The sequence below is a fragment of the Oryctolagus cuniculus genome, chromosome 2 (genome assembly GCF_051225735.1).
Source record: "Oryctolagus cuniculus isolate XC-2025 breed Fujian yellow rabbit chromosome 2, ASM5122573v1, whole genome shotgun sequence".
NCBI classification, from domain to species: domain Eukaryota; kingdom Metazoa; phylum Chordata; class Mammalia; order Lagomorpha; family Leporidae; genus Oryctolagus; species Oryctolagus cuniculus.
The window spans coordinates 46,270,448-46,288,026 of record NC_142868.1 but is presented as its reverse complement, the minus strand read 5'-3'; the positions used below and the strand labels follow the sequence as shown (position 1 = coordinate 46,288,026).

Below are 17,579 nucleotides of genomic sequence, written 5' to 3'. Positions count from 1 at the left end.
TATAGTATTCTATAGAGTACATGTCCCATAATTTCTTTATTCAGTCTACTGTTGATGGGCATTTAGGTTGATTCCAGGTCTTAGCTATTGTGAATTGAGCTGCAATAAACTTTAAGGTGCAGACAGCTCTTTTATTTGCCAATTTAATTTCCTTTGGGTAAATTCCAAGGAGTGGGATGGCTGGGTTATATGGTAGGGTTATATTCAGGTTTCTGAGCAATCTCCAAACTGACTTCCTTAGTGGCTTAACCAGTTTGCATTCCCACCAACAGTGGGTTAGTGTCCCTTTTTCCCCACATCCTTGCCAGCATCTGTTGTTGGTAGATTTCTGTATGTGAGCCATTCTAACCGGGGTGAGGTGAAACCTCATTGTGGTTTTGATGTGCATTTCCCTGATTGCTGGTGATCCTGACTCTAGTGGTTGAGAAGGAATTCTCTGAGGAAGAGATGTGTAAGTTGCATCCTGAATGATAAAATATCGGGAAAGAGCACTTGAGTGTATCAGTGTGATTTTGTTACATTAAAGTACCTGAGAAGAGCAACAGAAGACAGAGTTTAGAGGCTGGTGGTCCAAGATTGGGCAGCCCTATTGGTTTAGACAATTAGTGAGGCTAGAGGGTGGCAGAGGGATGATTGCCTGGCAAGCGAGGAAGCAGAGAGAGACACAGGAAGCATACTCAGCTTAAACAAGCAGCCATCCCTTCCTCCAGAACTGCCTCCCCAGGGCAAACCCTTGATGACCTAAAGACCTCCTACTAGCCCAACTCCCAGATGTCACATTTAGATCAGGTCTCCACCCTTGATCTGTCCTTCACATAGAATTTGGGATTTGAACAGCTGCATTCTTTCAGGGAGCCAAATTCTTTTCAGTCCACAACACCTGGCAGAGAGAGTAGCTAGAGCAAAGGACCTGAGGTGTTCTGGAGCATGGTGACAAAGGGGAAACAGGAGGTTGGAGAGACAGGTGAAGTAGTGGTTTGTAAGCCAGAGTGAGGAATCGGCATTTTATTGTAGGCACCATGAATAGCTGTTGGGGCTCAAAACAGGGGAGTGGTACAATGTGACTTAAGTTTTTAGAAGGTCATTTTGGTAGCTATGGAAGAAAGGATTAGGGTGGGACAAGAGTGCAAGCAGGCGACCAGTGAGCAGCCTTTAAAGGGGTCGTCTCTTCAGAAGAGATGAGGAGTCAGCAAATCAAGTGGTTTTTCTTCTCCTTACATCTTTTTCCTGTTTTCATGGTTAAATTTTTAAAAATACGGAAGGAATATTCTGTGGAAGGAGGTTCCTCTTATTCCTATACCATAGCCACTCTTTCCTGTCCTCCCTCAATAGATGATCAGTTTTACCTGTTTCCTCTACAGTCTTCAAATGTTTTTTTTTTTTCTTTTTTTTTGACAGGCAGAGTTAGAGAGAGAGACAGAAAGGTTTTCCTTCCGTTGGTTCACCCCCCAAATGACCACTATGGCTGGCACACTGCGCCTATCCTAAGCCAGGAACCAGGTGCTTCCTCCTGGTCTTCCATGCGGGTGCAGGGCCCAAGCACTTGGGCCATCCTCCACTGCCTTCCTGGGCCACAGCAGAGAGCTGGACTGGAAGAGGGGCAACTGGGACAGAATCCGGCGCCCCGACCGGGACTAGAACCCAGGGTGCTGGAGCTGCAGGCGGAAGATTAACCTGTTGAGCCGCTGCGCCAGCCCAAATGTATTTTATGGGTATGCAAGCACACACATATTCTTCATCCTACTTTTTTACATTTAAGGTTACGTATCAAAACACTCTTTTATACATTAGTATTTTCATTTAGCAACCTATCTTAGGGAACAGTTTATTTCAATGGATTGTTTCATGGTTGTAGAGCATTCCATTGTATGACAACAGCATCAGACCTGTTGATACGTCATTACAAACTGTGTTGTATTTGAGAAGCTCTGTGTCTAGCTGGTGACCCTAGGATTCCACAAACATTTACAGAAAAGACACATCTGATTCACCAAGATCCCTTGCTGTGGAGATACTTATGACCAGAGGTGGAGACTAGCCAGATGCTTTTTGAACCTTGTCAAGACTAAAGGGAAGATAGGACTGTGCAGGCAGGTTTTTTAGTGTTCAGAAGTACAGAGTTTTATTTTTACTAAAACCCTTTTGGAACAATTTTTTCAGTCTGACTTGGGAATAACAATATTTTTCTTTCTTTTGTAGCCAACCTCCATGCGAGCTATCCGTGCTAGATATGACCCTTATCTCCAGACAAGACACCGAATAGAGCAGGTAAATTCTTGAAAAAACATTATTGCAAATCAGATTTTCATCTTGAGAACTTGTTGCTTGGTTTGAATTAAACCTGAAATAAGAACTAAAATAGCTTTCCCTTTGTAAGTTTTTGATATTCATCAGAAAAGGAGACTATTTTGCAGACTATTTAACAAAGTCAGAAAGGCTATGTTCTTTAGAGAATGTATATTATTTTTATAAGAGTTTTATATTCCCTGCATTTTTTTCAATTTGTAGAAAGTCATTATATATGAAGTGCATGGAATAAAAATGTGCGAACATTCTGAGACAATAGGTGGATGAGTTGAATTTTGGATTCTAATAGCCAGATCAAGGATTTAACTGGTTTGCTTGAGTAAGGGTAGGGAATTAATTATAAAGGGGTTCAAGGAACTTTTGGGGGTTATAGAGTTATTCTGTGTTATGATTGTGGTGATGGCTCAAGTACATGGATCCCTGCCACCCATATGGGAGTCACAAACTGAGTTATAGGCTCCTGTCTTTGACCTAACCCAGCCTCAGCTCTTGCTTGCATTTGGGGAGTGACTTAGCAGATGGAAGATCTCTATCTCTGTCTCTCTGTCTCTCAAATAAAAATGAAAATAAATCGAAAAATTTTAAGACTCTGATTCTATTAAAAAGGAAGCAAAAATCACATACTATGTAAATGACCTTGCATTGTTCAAGAAATATGAACATTAATACAAATTTCATAGTTTACAAGTTTAGTTTGAACTTGCCCAAATTTAAAAATGTAAGCATACCCGTAGTTGTTGCAATTATAATAGGGCAAATAGGAAATCTAAAATAAAAAGTAACGTGTACCCTACAGTGAGTGGCTTCTGAGTTTATTTAACTGTTTTTTAGTGAATGCCGTCCAACTGTAATTTTCACTTTTCTGTGGTCCAAGTGTGCATGAAGCAAACTGGATTGTCTGTAGTAAGAGAAGACCTCAGAAAGCATGCAGAGTTTGGAAAAGCATGTTCTAAACTAACCTTTGCTTTAATTTCTGTTTAACCGTGGTATTTAACTGGTTTAATATTTAAAACTATGTTTCAATAAAGTGTGAAATGTTGATGTTTACCAAAAAGGGTGTTGAAAGATACAGGGTGATGATTCTTTTCTTAGCTGTAAATGCTCCAGAATCACCTGAGTAATTTTGCCAAAATATGTACAAAGTCTTCACCTGAGCAAGTTCTGATTATGTCTGGTTTAGGGCCCTGTCAAGATATTTTGAAAAAGCTCCAAGGTGATTTTGATGTGTGTATCCTTTGTCAGCAACCATAGATACAGAAATAAGAGTGGTCTTTTTGTGTTGATATGTATGTGCACATATACATATATGTATTTTATATGAATTATTATTTTCCATTTGCAGAAATAAATATAAATAGGGGCCATTTGTCCATAGCAAGTGAGACATCTTTATATAATACACTAATTCCAGTACATGATTTGGTACTTTCCCTGTTTCCTCAGGAATAAGATATGACAAAAATTTAAATGCCTTTTTTAAAGAATTCATCCTTGGCTTTCTGTAGTTGATGAGAGATTTGTACCAGTCCATCACCTAATAGAGGAGGTATAACATTTCATTTTTATCAGCCGGACTTTCACTTTGTTCTCTTCCAAGAAGCAGGCTTGAGATGCCGCCTGCACTTTCTTGATTTGTCTTTCTAATCTAGTGTTCTTTTTTCCCCCTTTGCATCAAGTCCTGATTATGTTGCACAATCTTAGATGCAGACAAGTATATCTTTCTTGTCCCCAGGACTTACCACAGAGTTTAGCGTAAAGCTGTGACCAGTATTATATTGAGTATTGTATTATTTTAGTTTATCTTTACTGCTTTCTTTTGTAATCTTTGTGTTTTAAGTCAAGCTTCTTGTTTATTATTTTAAATTCTCACTCACCTTATTTAAACTGTTAATATTTTTCCTTCCGACTTGAATATTTTTATACATAAAATTAGCTAAATATGTTTGATTGCTTCTCGTTTTTGAATTACACTAATGAAAACACTGCAAAGTAAAACTAGAAATTTACAGTGCCTTCTTAGGTACCTGCTTGTATCTTTCTAATGCTGACGAATTTGTATGTCTTTCAGTTGAAACAACTTGGGCACAGTGTGGATAAAGTGGAGTTTATTGTGATGGGTGGAACATTTATGGCCCTCCCAGAAGAATACAGAGATTATTTTATTCGAAATTTACATGATGCCTTATCAGGACATACCTCCAACAATATTTACGAGGCAGTCAAGTAAGAAATCCTTTTTTTTATTTTTTATTTTAATGTTAATTGTTTTTTAACAGATTCAGTATGATTTGTAGATATAAGTCTAAGAACATAATGATATTCTCCTTGTTGTATCATATTCTTCAAAGTGGTTGTCAGTTTGTCCTCCTGGCAGCCACCTATGGGAATTCCTTCTGTCATATATCTACATTCTTATTTCCTGTATTCTGTCCTGTTTTGTGGGAAGGATTCTTTTCATTGAAGTATTTTTTTTAAAAAGTGAGTGGCCCATTTGACATAGTAGAGAGATTCACAAAATATGATCTGTGATGAGCTTTTCAGTGTTGCGCTGGTTGAACCTGCAGGAGTGGTTTTGATTGGACCAGTTGAATTTTTTGCACACCCAAGAAGAGTTCTCATTCTCTGAAATATTTACCTGCTATAAAAGCAACGAAACAAGTGTTACTATTTAAAAGCTTAATTTGTTATGTTATAATTACTAATAACTATTACGTAATTTCTGTTTATGAGTGGCATCTTAGTCTATTTTATGCTCCTGTAACAAAATTCCTGAAACTGGTTAATTTATAATGAATGTAAGTTGATTGGCTCACAGTTCTGAGGTGCCAGGATCTGGTAAGGACATTTTTACACCATCACTGGGAGACTCACTTGTCCTTTATACATGTGAATCCCACCTTTGGAATTATAGAGACCTCATGGCCCACTCACCTCTCAGTTCTCCCCTCTTAACACTGTTAAAATGGCAGTTAAATCTCAACATGCGGTTTGGAGGGACCAAATATTCAAACCGTAACACAATCATTGCCTCATTCTGAATTTTAGTTGATAAAAGAGAATTTTTCATTCTTTGATACCTCATTTTTTGAATTTTAGCAGGAAGAATATTAAGATTTCATGTATAGTCTAATGACTAAAGAGGGAAAAGTCTTATAATAGTATTTGTTTTTAGACATTTCAGGGACAGCTGGATAGTTACTTCTATACTGTTTCTCTTAGTTTCCAAATGTTTCTTGAGGGCCCACTAGGTACTTTCCCTGTTTGAGGCATTGGAAACAGCATGGTGAACAACATAGCTATTGTCCTTGCTCTCATGGTGCTTACATTCTGATAGTTGAACAGATTATGTAGACTAAGTGCTGTGATGGAAATGGGGTGCTGTGGTAGAGAATAAGCAGGGTTCCTATTATTGATAGAAAGCCAAGACCTCAAGTAGAAGGAGGAGCAGTTAGGCTAAGAGCAGAAAGGATAAGATAAAGGCGCTGAAATGATAAAATCTTTGGCATCTTAGGGACAGAGAGGAGGCCAGCATGGCTACAGCCCAGTGAACAAGGGGGAGAACATCTTGAAATGAGGTTGAAGTGTTAGATAATGGCCAGATTTTATATGCTGTTGAGAAATTGAAATTTTATTTGTCACGCAGTACAAAATAGATGAATGGTTTTAAGCAGAGGAGTGACATGTTCTAGTAAATTGGTGAGATTTTTCTGGTCATCGTCTATTATGTGGATTAAAGGTGTACAGGAGAGAAAGGGGGAAGCCAGGTGGGAGACCATCTGACTATATCCACCCTGGCTTGCCTGAGGGTGGCAGTGTGATGGAAAAGAGATTTTGTTGAGGGTAATGACAGAGGAACGAATTGAGCATGACACCCAAGTTTCGGCTTGGATATTGCTGTCATAAACTGAGGGATGGGGAGAAAAGGAGGTTTGTGGGAGAAAATGGGTATGTTAAGTTTGAAATGCCTATGATAGATACAAGTAGAGATGCCAGGTAGACTATAAAGAGGAGTTTGGGCTAGCAATACAAATTGGGGATTAGAATCTCATAGATGATATTTATAACCATGTAAATGGATGAGATCATCCATGGAGGAGTTTTAGATCTTCAAGGAATTCTAAGTGAAAAAGCAGTTTTTATAGCAATTCTTACAGAATAATGCCAGCATTTATGTGTGTGTGTGTGTGTGTGTGTGTGTGTGTATCATTAGAGCTTGAAAATAATGTAGGAAATACAGTTTTTTTGTTTTGCTTAATCCCTCTCTCCAACCATTATCAGGCTTTTCTTTGGCTTCCATTTACATCATAGGAGGGGGAAGATGTATAACTGATTATAGGGTTGTTGAAATCATGCCCCATGTTAGTTTTTTCTGTGGTCATAAGCAGGATCAGAATTTGAATGCACCTAGGGTGTTTTTCATTACCCTGCTGTTAAAGCAATTCTTGGCACATAGTAGGCAGAACTACATGTGCGAATGAATTTTGAGTGAGTGATCAAAGTGTTACTGACAGCTAAAGGCCTAGGTGGCACTACCTCTTGCAGTTGGAGATGAGGCATCTTTGTGTCTGTGCCCTCCTACTTTCCCTGTCCCTATAACTTGCTTTTCTATAATTTGAGTTTGTAAAAATGAAAAGAATAGAGGTGACTTTTCACAAATAAACATTTAGATAGCTCAAGGAGGCTGTGTAAAGGATTCAGCAACCGGCAGAGAATGAATGTGGAGAGTAATTTGCTTTTATTTGATTGCCCTTAGGGAATGTGACAGGTGAATTCTGTGTTCGTGAATCCAGACTTTGAGCAGTGTGATCACTTCCTCCCTCAGGAGCTTTAATAGCAGGATGAGATAGTGACTATATTTTTACTGTTTACTCAAGACTTTGATCATTCGTGAATATGAGTCATGCTTTGTAAAACGCAGCAGTCTTCAAAGTTTAGGGAAAATGATGGAAGTCAACTTGTTCCTCTTCATAATACTGAAAAATCAAATCGTAGCTTACACAGAATATGATTTGAGGAGAAAACTCTAATTAGTTCAAAACCCCAAGACATCAGAAAGATAGCAGTACCTCAGAAGGTTACTGGAAATTCAACTCTGAAAATTCTCTATCAGGATTATCTATGGAGGCCTTTAGACTCTTCTACCCCAGCTTATATGCTTACATACTCCGTTCTCAGTGCAACTCTTCCCATGTTGAAGATCATGCATATTAAGTAGAATTGAATTATGAATATCTTGGACTTACACCTCTTTCCCATAAAAGTTTGCCACAAAGCTTGTCATCGTACAGTATGGGTTTCCTGCATTATATGAAGCAGGCCAACCAATACCAGCATTATGAATTTTTAGGAGGCATGCAGCTTATTTGACATTTTTATCACTTGAAAAGAGAAATTTTGCTTTGTTCTTCATGTGAAGTTCCACCTTTATTTTTTTAGAAATGTCCCAGTGCCTGGTGGAGTCTGAGTGTAAGTTGTCTGCTGTGTAGATGGAGATGGGGCTTTGTGTTAAAACTAGCTGACTTCAGATCGAATTATGATATGTTTCTAGAAAAAGCCCTTTGGAGAAGAAAGGCTCTTTCAGTAATGGACTAGGGAAACTCAGTTGTTTTGTTTCTGTTCTTGAATTTACCTCAAGAGGGCAACAAACACTCTACTTTTAGATAAAAATTCATACATGATTTGTATCTTCATTGCAATACACTCATGAATGGCTTTTGGGAGGTAATAGAAGTATGATCTGGGAGCTATAAAACCATCCATAAATGTCTCTCTGGATCCTGTCAACCCACACTTGACATGTTTTGCTCTGTTTTCCTGGTTTCTATATTGTTATGAGATAATCTGAAAAAATTCTAATTGTGGCATCTTGTTTGCTTTGTTGAAGTAAATTTTTACTACAAACTCCCTGTAATAAAGTTGATATTTGTAGGGAAGTGTTGTATTATTTGAAGATAGAGTAGTCTGTTTATACTAGAGAACTAAAGACAGCAAATTATTTTCAAATGTTAGCACCATTGTGAAATAAAGAGTAGCCTGGGGAAAACATGCTTTTGATATTGTGTATTCTCTTAAAAACTTTTGGACTTTACCTGTTATATATCCCTGCAGAGCCCACTTCTCTCAGATGTAAAGTGATAAACTTGGTTTATTTTACTGCTAGTTGAATTAGTTGTTTTTGCTTAATAACTACATAGATGTGGCACTGACTTCTATTAGTTTAGGTTTTTTTTTTTTTTAAGATTAGTTTTAAATTAGGTTAAAAGCATATTTTGACAGATGAGTCAACAGTGTTTCTGGTTAAAGTCAAGTTTTATTACTGGCTGAGGTGTCTCTGCTTTCTTTTCTTATGTTTGACCTGATTAAAAGTGCTGTTTCTTGAGCCGGCACCGTGGTTCACTAGGCTAATCCTCCGCCTTGCAGCGCCGGCACACCGGATTCTAGTCTCGGTTGGGGCGCCGGATTCTGTCCTGGTTGCCCCTCTTCCAGGCCAGCTCTCTGCTGTGGCCAGGGAGTGCAGTGGAGGATGGCCCAAGTCCTTGGGCCCTGCACCCGCATGGGAGACCAGGAGGAAGCACCTGGCTCCTGGCTTCGGATCAGCGTGATGTGCTGGCTGCAGCACACCGGCCGCGGCGGCCATTGGAGGGTGAACCAACGGCAAAAGGAAGACCTTTCTCTCTGTCTCTCTCTCTCACTGTCCACTCTGCCTGTCAAAAAAAAAAAAAAAAAAAAAAATGCTGCTTCTTAACAAATTAGGGGCTGTAGTTTAAGAAAAAGCCCCAACAAAGTGAGCCTCGTTATTATTTATGGCAACTTGGTCACAATCAGTTTTATCCTTGTGGATGGAAAATTGGAAAGCTGAATGAACAGAGTTAAGGACAAAGCAGGTGTGGTTCTGTGAAGGCTCATTAAATCAAGCAAAGAGATAATCACTCATTACTATCAGCTAGACTGAGACGTGTCAGTAGTCTCTAGAGAGCAACAATTACTGGTGGCTGTCTCCTATAAAAATCACAGCTCTGCAGATGAAAAGGACCGGCAGTGAGATCTGAGTCACCCATTCACCAGAAGGCAAATGTTGCCAAATAACTCAGAACAACCTTTTAAAGTAGTTTTATTCCTTTTTAATCAGCTTTGCCCAGAAGCAGTTTTACATTCAATCTTTAATGCTCCTTGGCTGTTTTCACAAGATGCAATTTGAAAGGGTAGTTACCCATCAAGAAATGGGTGAGTCATACTTCCCCCTGTGGAATTGTTAATTCATTTCCGTTTCTTCCTCTTTTTTTCCGCAAATCAATGACTTTAAATCCTCCAGCTATGTCCTTATATGTCTTAGAAAAGCTAGATGATGCTGGGTACTGGGCCCAGAAGACAGTTCCATAGACTTGGAGAGCAATGAAGGAAGCAAAGGCCTGAAGCCTGTGGCCTGGCTGCCCTGGGCCTGCGTTTCTGGGCCCTGGCTCTGACACTCCCTACCCCTCACTTTCTGTTGACCACTCTGTTTCCAGCCTTTGTCACCCAGATTTCCATTAATGGGGACCAGGATCCTTCACACTGCCTGGCCAACCTAGGATACATGTTGGTCATCTTCAAATAAATGATGTTAGTTGTTTCTCTTGTGACATTTTATTTGAGACAAGCAAATGCTAAAAGAATTCCCCATTGAGCACCCACATACTTATCATTAGAGTCTAGAATATTTGCTTCATCACATTCCTATCAGTTCATCATCTCTCTCTCCCTCCCTTTTTGATACATTTGAAAGTTGCGTGCTTCAGTATACTCTCTAGATAATTGATCACTCGTCTCATTAATGTTCACTATTTATGGTTTTTTCTTTGCAATAAATTGATGCAAAAGGAAATGCACAAATCTTATGTATACTAGGAGGAGTTTTGTCAAATGCATGTAGCTGTGTAACAAAACCCTGTTTAGCCGGCGCCGTGGCTCAATAGGCTAATCCTCCACCTTGCGGCGCCGGCACACCGGGTTCTAGTCCCGGTTGGGGCGCCGGATTCTGTCCCGGTTGCCCCTCTTCCAGGCCAGCTCTCTGCTGTGGTCAGGGAGTGCAGTGGAGGATGGCCCAGGTGCTTGGGCCCTGCACCCCATGGGAGACCAGGAAAAGCACCTGGCTCCTGGCTCCTGCCAGGATCAGCGCGGTGCGCCGGCTGCAGCGGCGGCCATTGGAGGGTGAACCAACGGCAAAGGAAGACCTTTCTCTCTCTGTCTCTCTCTCTCACTGTCCACTCTGCCTGTCAAAAAAAAAAAAAAAAAAACCCTGTTTAGACACCGAACACTGGGGACGGTGCTGTGGCGTAGTGGGTAAAGCTGCCACCTCCAGTGCCGGCTTCCCATATGGGTGCCAGTTCGAGTCCTGGCTGCTCCTCTCCGATCCAGCTCTCTGCTATGGCCTGGGAAGGCAGTAGAGGATGGCCAAGTCCTTAGGCCCCTGCACCCACATAGGAGTCCCGGAAGAAGCTTCTTGCTTCCGGCTTCAGATCAGCTCCGCTCCGGCCATTGCAGCTATCTGAGGAATGAACCAGCAGATGAAAGAGCTCTCTGTCTCTCTGTCTCTCTGCCTCTCCTTCTCTCTCTGTGTAACTCTTGACTTTCAAATAAATAGATAAATCTTTTTTTTTTTTTAAATACCAAACATTGCTGGCACCCAGAAATTTGCCTTATTCCCCTTCCCAGTAAATCCTTAACTTGCATCTCTTAGGTACAGTCATTCTTCTGTTTGTTTATTTTTTTCTCCCACCATGGTCTAGTTCTGCCTATTCTAGAACTTCATATAAATGACAACACATAGCATATACTCGTGTGTGTAAGTCATGTTTCACTGAGTGCTGCTTCTTTGAGGTTCATCAGTGTTGTTGGGTGTTTTGGTAGCTGTTGGGTGCTGAATGATGCTGATAGTATTATGTTGTTTACATAGACCACAGTTAGTTCATGCTTATTGATGGGCACAGCTGTTTGTGGCCATTATGAATAAAACTTCAATGAACATTCTCGGACAAGTGTTTTTGTGGAGATGTATAAGCACTGCTGGCTGTGTTTTTTCCTTTTGGATCTGTGTGCTTTCCTCTCCCTTGTTCTATTGCTATGGCTATGACATTCAGTACAGCATCAAGTAGAAGTGGTGAGTAGGCCTTTGTGTCTTATTCCACATTTATAGGAAATATTTACCATTTCAATATTAAGTGCAGTGTTGCTTGTGGGTGTTTTGTAGATACGTTTATTAGATGCAAGAAGTTTCTTGAGAAGTTTTATCATTAACTCATTTGCCTAATGCTTTCTCAGTGCCCATTTAAATGATCACGTGGTTCTCCTGTATTGTGACAAAATGAGCTATTCTGAGTGATTTTTATATGTTAAATAATCCTGCATTTCTAGAAGGAACCTGTTTGGTCCTAATGTGTTGTCCTTGTTATATTTTACTATATTCACCCTGCTAATATTTCATAGGGAGTTTTTTATGTCTGTTTATAATTGATGGTGGTCTGTAATTTCTTTTTTTGTAACTTCTTGATCAGATTTTGGTATTAGTGTTATGCTGGGCTCACAAAATAAGTAAAGAAGTGCATTTCTCCTGTGTTCTGAAAGAGTTCATGTAAGATAAATGTTACTACTTTATGTTTGTTAGAACTCGCCAGTGAAACAGTCCAGGGCTAGAATTTTCTTTTGGGAGAGGGTTTTAGATAATTAATTCAATTGTTTTATTAGATACAAAGCTTTTTTTTTTATCTTTATCCCTTTTGTAGGAATTTTTCAAGGAATTTGTCTATTTCATTCAAATTGTCAAACTTTTAGGTAATAAGTTGTTCATAATATTCCTTTACGCTGTTAGGGTTTTTTTTTTTTTTAATATTTATATATTTACTTGAAAGTCAGAATTAGAGAAGTTTTTCTTGGGCTGGTTCACTCCCCAGATGGCACCAATGGCTGGAGCTGGGCCAATCCAAAGCCAGGAGCCAGGAGCTTCGGTGTCTCCCACGTGGTTGCAGAGGCCCAAGCACTTAGGTCATCCTCCCCTGCTCTCCCAGGCACATTAGTAGGGAGCTGGATTGGAAGTGGACCAGCCAGAACTTGAACCTGTGCCCATATGAGATACCAGCGCCACAGACAGTAGCTTCACCTACTACACCTCAGTGCTGACCCCTATGCTGTTAATTTCTAAAGAATCTAAGTGATTACCCCTTCTTTCTTAAAACAATGAATAGAAAGAGGCAACATGTTAAAATCTATGAGGGGGCCAGTGCCGTGGCTCACTTGATTAATTCTCCGCCTTTGGTGCCGGCATCCCATATGGGCGCCGAGTTCTAGTCCCGGTTGCTCCTCTTCAACTCTAGCTCTCTGCTGTGGCCCAGGAGGGCAGTGTAGGATGGCCTGAGTGCTTGGGCCCCTGTACCCGCATGGGAGACTGGGAGGAAGCACCTGGCTCCTGGCTTCAGATCAGCACAGCGCCAGCCGTAGTGGCCATTTGGGGAGTGAACCAACAGAAGGAAGACCTTTCTGTCTCTCTCTCACTGTCTATAACTCTACCTGTCAAATAAAAAAAAAAATCTGTGAGACATAGAGAAATAAGAGAAGTATTAAGAGAAGTTTATAGCAATAAATACATATATCAAAAGAAAATAGAGTTCTCAGATACACCTTGAGGACTTAGAAAAGCAGAGAACAAACCAAATCCAAAATTTACAGAAGGAAAGAAATAACAAAGATCAAAACAGAAATAAATGAAATCAATACTAAAAAGAAAAATGCAGAAGGTCAGTTTCCTTCTAATTCCTTCAGTGATCCATTGTTATTTAAGAGCGTGTTGTTCCATTTCAGTGTATTTGTACAGTTTCCATTATTCTTGTTGTTGATTTCTAGTTTAATACTGTATCTATGAAAGATGATATGATTTCAATTTTTAAAATTTATTGACTTCTGGCAGTTTGACTGTAATATGTCTTGGAGAAGGTTGCTTGGAGAGAATCACTAGCTGGTTTCCGGAAGACAGTTAAGAGACATTAAAATCAGTGTGTTGTCCTTCCACTGGTGTCTGCCTGGCTGGGGCCCTTGTGCAAAGAGATAGTACTTTTGTAGGTCACTTTCTTCTTTCCAAAAATAGGGATGTGATTCCCAAGGAATCATCTATACCCTTTTATATTTCTGCGGCCTCTAGCTTTTTGTTCTCTAGTGGTTCTTGTTGTCTGCTGTATGTCATGTCCCTAAAGCTAGATTGTTAAGTGATTCTGGGACATCCACTATTTTATTTTTACTTTCTACAGAATACCTGGCCTATCCCTAGAAATCTGCTAGGGTTGGCTGTTTGCCAGAGGAAAGATAACCAATAGAATCATCCAGAGGCTGCTGGGAGTGGTGAGAGACCTGCTATATTCCCAGTTATTCTAATTCGTTTGTTCATTCTTCAGATTTGAACTTTTTTAATTGGAGAGTTTTTAATGCTGAAGCCCTTAAACAATTAACCTAAATGTTCTCAAGCTTACTGTCCTCCAGGATCTTCCTGTCTAGATGGGCAGACATATCTATAAATAACAAGGCCAGTTATTCATGGTATGGGCAAGGTGCTTTGGAAGCGAGAGCAGACTTCTAACCGAGGGGCTCAGGGATGATGTCACTGAAGGGGAAATGTCTGTGACCTGTCTTTTGAAGGCTTTGGGTTTTGTTTGCTTTTAAATTCCCAGATTCTTTTTTTGTTTGTTTGTTTTTTAAAAGATTTATTTATTTTTTACTTGAAAGTCACAGTTACACACAGAGAGAAGGAGAGTCAGAGAGAGGGAGAGTGAGAGGTCCTCCATCTGCTGGTTCACTCCCCAGATGGCCTCAACAGCTGGAGCTGCACCAATCCAGAGCCAGGAGCCTCCTCCAGGTCTCCCATGCGGGTGCAGGGGCCCAAGGACTTGGCCATCTTCTACTGCTTTACAGGCCACTGCAGAGAGCTGAATTGGAAGTGGAGAAGCTGGGTCTTGAACCAGTGCCCATATGGAATGCTGGCACTTCAGGTGGCAGTTTCACCCGCTACGCCATAGTGCCAGCCCCAATTCCCAGATTTTTGTCCCATTTCTCCCCACTGCTGCTTCTCACCCCTAATTGCACAAAATTCTGTCAATATAAGTTATTGGCTTAGTTTATGCTTGCCAAAGAATATTTGTATCATTTACAGTTGGCCTCTCCTTATAGCATGTAGAAAAGCATAGTATATAGCATAGCCCCACATTGGTTGGCTGTATAGGTTTAATGAAGATGACTATATAACCTCACAAATAGAGCAGTGGAGTTGGAATCCACAGTCCACATGTAAGTCCTGGCTTTGTCCCTTAGAAGTTGATACAGTTGCTGTATACAGAAATGCCTGTGGCCCCTAGAAGCTGTGGGAGTTGAAGAAGAAAGTAAGGGAGGACCATCCTATTGGGAAGCTGTGGAAATGCTGTGGGTCCTCAGATGTCACCTTAGATTAGTTGAAAGCCTGTGTGCACGTATTTGCATATTAAAGCATAGTCATATTGATATCTTTACATTCTGATCAATGAAGAAGCACATTTAGTGAGCTGTAGGATTACATATATACATTAACAAAATTTAATAAAAACATACAGCGAACTTATGGGAAAACAACATTATACTCTGTTCTTTAGGAAACATTCCATTGTTTTTGTTCAAAGTTGATAAGAATTTTTTCTTAATTACTTTTTAGATGAAGATACAAATCTGGCAAAAATATAAAATATTGACTTTTAAAATTTGACTTTTCCTCCATTGCTGCTTCCTGTAGAAAGTAATGACTTTTTCCCCCAGAGAAGATACATTTTTGAAATGGAGTTAAATTCTTATTAGAGAATAAGGTTTGCTTCCATGTCCTATACTATATTCTGATTACCTTTGAAAAGACCCATCGTCCTTGTAGCGGCTTTCTCTGTCTTATCCTGGGTTGAGCCTCTGATGATCTGTGTGACAGAAAGATCAGCTAGGAAATTTTTTCTTTTTCCTCTAGACAAGTTCCCATTTGTGAAATTGCCTTTTCTGTTTTTTTCCCAGTGATGGAAATTTCCATTGTGCCACCAGGCTTCCCTACTTAGTGGCATCACATTTAAGAAATACTTGGGTTTTTAAAACATATGAGTTAATAGGAGTGTTATGATGCAGTTTTAGAATGCCTGGTTCTAGTATGTTCTCATTTACATTTTATGATCTACTCACTGAGAGCATTCTACCTTGCTTCGTTATCAGTCTTCATATTGATGGTTTGCTTTGGCTGTAATATGAGTATTTATTTCTTATTTTTAATATATGAGTGTTTATTTGTTTTTTATTTATTTGAGAGGCAGAGAGAAGGCAAGCACGTGTGAGCAAGCACTTCCATCCAATGGTTCATTCCTCAAATGCCCACAATGGCCAGGGTTGGCCAGGCCAAATCCAGAACGTGTAAACTCAATCCACATTTCCCATGTGAAGCCCAAGTTCCCAACTTCTTGGGTCATCTGCTGCCTCCCAGAGTGCACTTTTGCAGGAAGATGATTCAGGAGTGGAGTTGGGACTTGATTTTAGGTACTCTGATATGGGATGTGACTGTCCCAACCAGCATCTTAAGTGCTAGGCCAAATTCCCACCCCTGAGTATTTATTTTAAAGATAAAATAGAATAAAATGCCTGGCCAGTGTTGTGGCACAGTAGGTTAAGCTGCCACCTGCGATGCTGATATCCCATATGAGCACTGGTTCAAGTCCTGACTGTTCCATTTCCAACCCAGCTCCCAGCTAATACCCTGGGAAGGCAGCAGAAGATGGCCCTAGTGCTTGGGTCCCTGCCACCCAAGAGGGAGACTAGTATGGAGTTCTAGTCTCCTGGTTTCAGCTTGACCCAGCCGTATCCATTGTGGCCATTTGGAAAGTGAGCCAACAAATGGAATCTCTGTCTCTCCCTCTCTGTCCATAACTCTGCCTTTCAAATAAATAAATAAATCTTTAAAAAAAAAAAACAACACTCTTTTCCCTCAAACCTGCAGTTGCTGTGGGAAGAAGGTGAGTTATATATCTTATGGGACTGTGAACATCTGTTACTAATGCCTTGTGCCTAACTATCTGAGAGGCGTGAAGCTTTCTGATTCTGTTGTTTCAGAGAAGAGAAATGAGTTAGTAGCATCCTATCTGGCAAGATAGGAGCTCTTTCTCTCTCTCTCTCTCTCTCTCTCTCTTTTTTTTTTTTTTTTTCCCGGTCTTATAACTCATTTGTTAGTAAATTTGAACTGGTTGTTTACCTTTTAGTCTGATTGCATCTGCTTGCTAATCCTACATAAAGCCCCATAGAAGACAGAAATAAATAGTACAAAAGAGTTTCAGTGTCTAAAATGAAAGGCTTTGGAACTAATGCTCCTCTAGTTCTGTGAGTCTTAGCTTTGTTAATTATTACTAACGTTAAATATGTCAGTTCTTAGTGACATTTAATAATGAAGCAATGAACCTAATGGAGTAGTTACAAAATTACGGGATTTTTATGATTTTTTTTCCTTTTCAAGAAAGAACTACAAACACCTTTGGAAAGAAGAAAATTAGATGGCAAAAAAGATTTCCCTCACCTTTCTCACAGAAAGTAGAAAACTGGGGAAGTGTGTGCTGAAGAGCATGATGGGGCTCTCAGAATCTAGAAGTGTTGAAAAGGGGAGACCTGTTGTCCCATGCTGAGCGGTCCAATCAATGTAGGAAATGAAATACAGAGCTAGGATTTTAGTCAGGTGGGCCCAGCTTTAAATCTGGAGTTGGATTTTTATTATTCTGTACCCCTAGACAAGTTGTTTACTCCATTTGAACCCCAGTGTATTGTTCCGTCAGAGGAAGATGGGAAGACACACTGCATGGAGCTGCTGGGAAGGGTCCATATCGATAGAGTGTAACGCACAGGGCTCGGCCAGCAGTGGCCCCTGTCCATTTGAATTCCCTGCCCCCTCTCTCACTAGCCCCCTAAGCATTTGAATTTTACTTCTGTGGACCTTTGGCCAACAATAAGGTCATTAACTCAGATAGCTTGGATCTAAAGTGGTACTTTTACTGCCTTAGTATCTGGTTTTAGTGAGAGACAAAAATGTTTCTTAATTTTGTAAATTACTGCCAAAAGGAATAGCTTGGCAGAAAGACTTTGGTGATGTAGAAGACATTTCATCTGAATTATTCCTATGCTCGTTACACCTAGCCTCCCCTTTTGCTTTTTCCTTTTATTTAAAATGACTCTATGGAGTAGCAAATAAATAACACAGATGGTTTTCACTTATGTGA

At 40.0% G+C, this 17,579-nt stretch overlaps 1 protein-coding gene across 7 annotated transcripts in view; it reads left to right on the top strand.

Moving 5' to 3' along the window:
- The window catches only part of ELP3 (elongator acetyltransferase complex subunit 3), a 119,430-nt gene that overhangs the window by 17,028 nt on the left and 84,823 nt on the right, over window positions 1-17,579 (top strand). For all 7 annotated transcript variants that reach the window (XM_089325450.1, XM_089325448.1, XM_002709449.6 and 4 more), the window contains 2 exons: window positions 2,200-2,268; window positions 4,376-4,530. In XM_089325450.1, the coding sequence (XP_089181576.1) occupies window positions 2,200-2,268; window positions 4,376-4,530 (224 nt within the window). The remainder of the gene's footprint in view (window positions 1-2,199; window positions 2,269-4,375; window positions 4,531-17,579) is intronic.